Source organism: Trichomonascus vanleenenianus, assembly GCF_965637985.1.
Source record: "Trichomonascus vanleenenianus strain CLIB 3782 genome assembly, contig: TRVA0_063S, whole genome shotgun sequence".
NCBI lineage: Eukaryota > Fungi > Ascomycota > Dipodascomycetes > Dipodascales > Trichomonascaceae > Blastobotrys > Blastobotrys vanleenenianus.
The window spans coordinates 48079-55569 of NW_027481824.1; the positions used below are offsets into that span (position 1 = coordinate 48079).

At 46.1% G+C, this 7491-nt stretch overlaps 2 protein-coding genes and 1 non-coding gene across 3 annotated transcripts; 2 read left to right on the forward strand and 1 right to left on the reverse strand.

Moving 5' to 3' along the window:
- Positions 1-437: 437 nt before the first annotated feature.
- Positions 438-1784, forward strand: BSC6 (MFS transporter; the record flags this gene model as incomplete). Its single annotated transcript, XM_076687574.1, has 1 exon — positions 438-1784. One exon carries the CDS (start codon positions 438-440, stop codon positions 1782-1784), a length of 1347 nt encoding a protein of 448 aa, XP_076538215.1.
- A 257-nt stretch (positions 1785-2041) lies between these two features.
- MET17 (bifunctional cysteine synthase/O-acetylhomoserine aminocarboxypropyltransferase MET17) lies at positions 2042-3334 on the reverse strand (the record flags this gene model as incomplete). The annotated part of the gene is made up of 1 exon (XM_076687575.1): positions 2042-3334. The coding sequence occupies one exon, from the start codon at positions 3332-3334 to the stop codon at positions 2042-2044; it is 1293 nt and encodes a 430-aa protein (XP_076538216.1).
- Positions 3335-7184: 3850 nt separating this feature from the next.
- tRNA-Gly(CCC) lies at positions 7185-7291 on the forward strand. Its single transcript has 2 exons — positions 7185-7221; positions 7256-7291. It is a non-coding gene; the product is annotated as a tRNA-Gly (tRNA).
- The last annotated feature ends 200 nt before the right edge of the window (positions 7292-7491 follow it).

Sequence of the window (7491 nt, forward strand, 5' to 3'; positions counted from 1 at the left end):
CCTTGAATGGAGCACCCCTCTCCGCTCTCTCGCCATATAATCCAGTACTATAGAGCATTTAGCCAAAATATAGCTGCATACCCGCACGCTTTCATTACCTTAACAGTGTTTTCCCGCAGTTTTTCCCCATGCTGCTGCATGGTTCTGCAGCGTTACATCTGATACGGTAGGTGACTGGAGAAAAAAAAATTAATAGCAAGTGGGTTATATATTTGTAAGGATTTCCTCCTGTCGAGGCCGTCACGTTAGAGAAAGCTTCTTTTCAGGCTAGCTAGTGGCTGTAGCTGAGCGTTTACGGTTTAATACTATACACTCTTGTTGCCTAACCAACCTGCCGTTTCAACCGGATCAATCGGTCGTGCTAAAACTACTAAATTTTTTAATCTTATTGATCTTAGAAGCTTGCATTAGATTTAGGGATAGCTCACCATTGGGTCATGTTGAACGACGAAGAACAGATTGCCATTGCCTCCGTGGAGGACCCACTCTTCAAGTTCGCGGATCCTCAGGAAACCTACGCCGCCATTGAGGTCAACAGCGAAGATGATTCTGAGATTGACGTTTCGCCACCAAAGGAGTCTTGGAACAATCCGCCCGAGAACATTGGTAAGGTTCTCATTACATTTTTCGGCTTCACCATGATGGGCCTGAATGACTCCGCTTTCGGCGCGCTGCTCCCGTCGTGGGAGGCCTTCTACGGACTTACCGATCTCAAAATGTCTATTATACTCCTGGCACCTCTTTTTGGGTTTCTGTTCTCCGCAATGGTGAACAACTGGGCCCACTACAAGCTGGGCAGAGGAGGCGTTTCGATTCTTGGAATTGCTTTGCAGCTCTGTAACTACTTGACGACGATGTCCGCTCCAGCATTCCATTTCCTCCTTCTTGCATTTTCCATGAGTGGCATTGGGGCTGGGTTTACCAATAGCTCGTGGAATGCATGGATTGGTGCCTTTGATGGCGCCCATGGCATTCTTGGTGTCCTGCACGGGTTCTATGCCGTGGGCGGCATCGTTGGACCGGCGATTATCACACTTCTCCTTGAAAAAGAATTGCCATGGAACAATTACTATATGGTCCTCGCTACCATTGCATCAGTGCTCATTTTCGCAAGCAGCTTCATGTTCCGACACGATAACGCTGCTGCCTACCGACAGCGAATGAAGAGCTCCAAGATTTCCAGCGAGTCAGAATCCGACGAGGAGATCTCGACCATGGCGGCCTTCAAAGTCAAGGAGGTCTGGCTGCTCTCCATCATGCTTTATGCTTACAATGGTATTGAAGTGGGTCTCTCCAGCTGGATTGTAACCTACATGATTCGAGCCCGAGACGGTGACCCCAAGCTCATGGGGTTGATGTCAAGCTGCCTCTGGGCTGGCCTCACTTTTGGGCGGATTATCCTTGGCTTCGTGACGGGAAGATTCAAGGATCACCATAGGGTTGTCACCTACTATCTCCTGGCTGCTCTGGCATTCCAGGTTGTTTTCTGGGTTAACCGGTACATGCCAATTGCATGTATCACCATCTTTTTCATTGGTTTCTTTACCGGCCCAATGTATCCATCGGCCATGGTGCTCGCAACTTCCATTCTCCCTAAGGAATTGCATGTTCCAGGAATTTGTGCTGCCTCGACGTTGGCGGGCATTGGGTCTGCATCCTTCCCGGTGCTCATGGGAGCCATGTTTGGTACAATTGGCGTGTGGACGCTACAGCCACTGCTTTTTGTATTTATTATTTTCTTGATCTTCTTGTGGATCAAACTGGGCTCTTTGCGACGAAACTGAGAAAAAGCTAACGACAATATGAACATGATGATGATAGATGAATGTATGGATTTAAAATAACGTTTACCCTGCTTAGCTGTGTTAAATATAGTCAAATGGTATCTATAGGTAATCATTTACAGTATTGTAGTGCATTCATATTCTCAAATGGACGAGTGGTTCAGTAAGCGTTGTCGCCACCTTATTTACAATTCAATCGTAAGAGCCTTTTTTTAATACGTTCAGTCATCTAAATATATGTCATTACTAAAGCTTTTTTAAGCATAGACCTGCTTGAAGGACTGCTCAAAGTCGCCAATGATGTCATCGATATACTCAGTGCCAACAGCAACTCGAATCAAGTCTGGGGTAATGTTGCCTGCCTTGAGCTCCTCTGGGGTGAGCTGCGCGTGAGTGGTGAAGTATGGAGCAATAACAAGAGTCTTAAGGTCACCAACGTTGGCAAGGTTAGAAGCCAGCTTCAGCTTGTCAACAACATTGGCACTCTGGCCCTTGGATCCAATCTTCTTAACACCGAAAGTGAGAACAGCTCCAAAGCCTCGCTTAAGGTACTTCTTAGCATTCGCATGGTGCGAGTGAGATGGGAGACCTGGGTAGGAAACCCAGTCGACGTTTTCGTTCTTCTCGAGCCACTGAGCAAGCTTCAGAGAGTTCTCGACGTGTCGATCAACTCGAAGAGACAGAGTCTCAAGACCCTGCAGCAGCAGGAAAGCGTTGAATGGAGAGAGGCAGGCACCCTGGTCTCGCAGAATCTCGGTTCGGACGTGGACAATGAAAGCGAGATTGCCGAAAGACTCAGAGAAGTTCAGGCCATGGTAAGCTGCCGTAGGCTCGGTCAAGTGTGCGTACTTGTGGCCGTACTTCTTCCATGGGAAATTGCCCGAGTCAACAATGACACCACCAATGGCAGTGCCGTGACCACCAATCCACTTAGTAGCAGAGTGAAGGACAATGTCCGCGCCGTGCTCAATTGGTCGAATGAGATAGCCACCGGCGCCAAAAGTGTTGTCAACCACCAGTGGCACGCCGTTCTTGTGAGCGACCTCGGCAATTGCCTCGATATCTGGAACAGTGCAGTTCGGGTTAGCAATGGACTCAATGTAGATAGCTCGAGTGTTCTCGTCAATCAGCTTCCCAAAGTCCTCGGCCTTGTCGCCCTCGACAAATCGAACGTCAATGCCCAATCGCTTGAAGGAAACCTTGAATTGGTTATAGGTACCACCGTAGAGGCTCGTGCTGGCGATAATGTTCTGACCAGCGTGAGCCAGACCAGTCAGCGCAGTGAACTGGGCAGCCTGACCGGAGCTGACAGCAACAGCGGCAGCACCGCCTTCCAGCGCAGCAATTCGCTTCTCGAAAACGTCCACAGTTGGGTTGCCAATTCGACTGTAGATGAACGCATTGCTCTGGAGGGCAAATGCCTTGGCAGCCGCGTCAGAGTCCTCGAACACGAACGAAGTCGAGGCGTAAATAGGAACGGCTCGAGCACCAGTGGCTGGATCAACCTCCTGACCGGCGTGCAGCTGAAGAGTATCAAAATGAGACGGCATTATTTATATTTTACTGTAGAAAATGGAAAAAAAAACTACACTGATTTATGTCGTTTTCATGCCAGGGGTCAAAATCTTTATATACTCCTTTCTCTCACATGGCGTTTCAACTCTCCGATACCGGCGAAATACGCTGTGATTGGCCCTTCAATTGGCTGATCCAACTTTGCCTCCTGATGGCGTGTCGTGCTCAAAGTGAGTACTGTAGTACGGTACGCAGTGTGTGCCACAGGGGATGTGGGGCCAAATTTCAGTCTGTGGCTTGATTCGCAACAGCAGCCACCGATTTCGCCATGACGGAGGCTATCGATTGGCCAGCGCCACTGCGCCACGGAAAAATGGAGGGGCGGGGGGGCGCGCCGGCGCCACAACGGACACTAATGCATGTACTTGCAGGACCCAACGTGCCCATGCGTACAGAACGTATGTCGTGATGATATGGCGCAATAGCGCCATGGAATTGACACATAGGCGGGTAGCTTTCGGGAAGCTATATGCGAGAAGCATTGACCTTAATTTGTACAAAGCTTATGAGGGAAATCTGGTCAAAGCACCGTATTGCAACTTGAACTACCGTAGCCTCAAGCTTTTGAATCATTACCGTTAGATTAGCCTAGCACAAGATACCCTATTACAAGTGCGTAGTGAATTCATAATGGTAAGACATAGGTTGATCATTGAATGTGTCAATTTCGTTATTTGTACATGTAGACGTATCTTAACCATAAGTGCCTAATAATTGCTTCGTATGTAACGGATCGCCAGTCAAGCAGGTACCGTGCATGTTATTTTTTACGGTACCCGGTAGTCCACAAGACGAAACACGCTTAAACCGCCTGCAAGTGCAACTTTCGATGCACCTTTAAAGTCATTTTAGAGTAACATTGTTTGGAATAACTATTCAGTCCTTAAACAGTCGCGAACAGGACTGCTGTATTACGGGCAATCTATCATCTCCATTTTGAGCAGAATCTGCTGCGGTACTTTGTTATATCGGGACGAAATAATCATGCGTTAGCGTTCCTGGAAACAGTATAATACTCAGTCTCCATTAACTGTGATGACATTGTATTGCCGTTACCTCGAATAACGTTCAAATGGATTGCGACACCAGGTTAAGGGAAGAACTAACGTATTGACATTTAGCTGAAGGCATTCGCTTCTAATCTAGAGATGTAACGTTAATTGTTTACAATTGTAGTAAAATTATTTCTCAGTATGAAGATGGACGAATTTTTTTTCATTCGTCGGAGTTATCTGCTCTGATTGTAAAGCTATCACTGCATTAGCGAGCGGAATTACCGATACTCTGTAATTCTGCGTATTCAAGTAGTAGAGTCGGTCGTTTACAGCTGGAGATGATTGTCTAAATAAAGGGCTATACTCAGCCATTGCAACACTGCCACCAAGTTACACTAGCGTATTCAAGTATGAATATCAAAAATTAGACGGTTGCCTGATTTTCTGACCGTATTTTCCTTAACTAGTTGGTATGTTATTTAACGGCGACTTAAACACACAATAATCCCGGCGTTCAAAGATTTGTGTTATCGGCATACCAGGCGGTCACAACATATCGTTCAACAATGACCGGTTCTTCTGTATCAACTGCATCGTCCCACATTTGTAACACTACCACATTTGCATCATAAAAATTCGATGGCTCGGAAGATTAGAATACAGTTCTTCTACCCGGTAGGAGGTTGAAAACTCTTAAACCCTTTAACTGTGAGATTGACAATGCCTTGCTGGTAGGTCGACCCCGCCGCTGGAGGCGGTCCTGCTTAAGGAATTGGAACCTTCTTTGAAGTCCTTCTTTTGTGTCGAGAAGTCTGTGGGCCATTGATAAAAATTTGACTACCGCTTTTAACAGCTATCAATATTATTAATGCGTTCATTACGGAAGGCTTCTCAGCTACTCTGTTTAACGATGAATTGGTGTTTAATAGCCTCAAGTACAGGCTAAGAACCAGTTTAATATAGCCTCGTATCCCCGGCAATTATACATTGAGCTTGATAAGGTACATGAGGTTTTCTTATAAAGTGTAACTTTCCAAATAATTTTATATGTTATCAGAATCTACTCATAATATAGACAGACAGGGCTAAAAATGGAGACAATACATTCATTCATCACGTTTGTTGCTCTAGAAGAAAGGGATTTCACTCGTGCCATTAGTGCCTTGGCGTGAGGAAATCGGCCCCATTGGCCAATGATTCTTAATATTCATTGATTTGTAAAATATGTTGAACCGTCTGCCAAGCGGACAAATATATTGATGTAATATATGTAACCGTAATGACCAATTCCAGGTGATTCAAAAGGTCCAGACGGTTACGAATATTTCAGGGCGCCTCGGTGGAGTTTACCGGTATGTGACTGGAGATTCCATGGCACGATTGTACACAGCATGTATAAGGCCGATTGCAGAATAAGGTTCGTCTATCGGGTATCATCAGCTGGTTGAGACCCATCGTGATATGCTGGAAAGGATGCAGGACAAAGGTCTCAGTAGGATTATCGGCGCATGATACCTCTACAGAATGAAGCAGGCATTACACCCTTCGAATTGCGGCAACAAGAGGTGTGGAAATACGCTGCGCTACAAATAAAAGGAGAGCTAAACCCCGCGAACTCGTTGGGTGAACGCCTCCAGAGGCTTACGAAAATCGGTGCGGGTTTGGGCAAGATGGTGGGTTGGATAGAGGAGAAGTTCAGATATTGGCGAAAGCGCCCTCCATGGAAGAAGACCAAACTCAAAAGCGCGGAACGCTTTAGGAAGAAGAACAGCGAACTGCGAAGAATGAGAGGAACTGGTCACTGAATGGGAGGCTGCTTTTAGCAGCAGTGAAGCGGGTAGGCACTACCGTCAGGAGGCTGGCTGCACATTTTACCCCACTAAGAAGGGCAATCCTTTCTCGCAGTTTATGAAAGCCGGCTCATGTTACACTCTCAGCGTGGCTGTGCAGTTGAGAACAGGTTTGGGGCGTTTGGAGCATACTTTCATAAAATCAGCAACAACACACAGAGCTGGGAATGCTCCTGTGGGGAATTGAAGTACTTCGCACGCTAGTCCTCGTAGTCAGCGCACTGCAACAGGATATGTTCGACCGTTTCAAATTCCCCACACGAGCATTCCCAGCTCTGTGTGTTGTTGTTGATTTGATTCGTTATAATATGTTGAAATGTCTGCTTAGCGGACAGATATGTTGATGTACCATGTACTACCCGGTATATAAGCCTAACTTGGTGAAACAGTCGCAACGGGCTCGAAATACAGACGATTCCTTCATTCATAATAATAATAAATCTTGATTAGAGTCTAAGCTAGCGCTAAGGAAGACTGTGTCTAAACATTTGGCTTCAACAGCCGACTCAATATAAACATTAAAATATAATCAATAGCAGAACATTATGTAGCCTGGGATACCTATCTCCTTCATTCACCAAACGGCAACGGGCACAAATACAGAATTCATACGCGTCACCACGCAACTGAAACCGGCTCTACCAGTCAATTGCTTTGCCTACACGTCAATTGTGTTATTAATGTGTTGATAATGTATTGATGCAAACATAGAGGTATTGGGGATTGGCAATCGGGCTACAAGGGGCCGGATTTGTAGATCTATTCAAACACAAAATGTACCAGGTTTTAAACGCGATTTTTCGCGCCATTGGCAGCCATTCAACAGAAAAATACCCATTTTTGTTCTTTAATATTCTATTAGTTTACCGTAAGCTATATAAATATGACAAAATCCGACATTTTTGAGCCTCACGAGCCGCACATAGTGCGGCTTTTTTCAAGTTGGCCAGATCCTATTTTTCAAACGGTCAGAAATCCGCGCGCTTGTGGTGTAGGGGTATCATGCAGCGTTCCCATTTACGGAATGGTTGTGGGCTAAAAGCCTTCGAAACTTGCTGCGACCCGGGTTCGAGTCCCGGCAGGCGCAATAATTTTTTTCGATCGCGCGCGATATCGATATCTCCCGCGCGCGCGCGCGGCCGGCCTGCATACAGCTGAATCACGGTTGGAAAAATTAGTATGGCGAAAATCGATTTTTTGATTTTTGGCCTAATTTTGTATGGGGAATCCGTTGGGAACTCTGCCCCCGCCCAAAATTTTTTTCGAAGCCCATCAAAGATTTGGCCG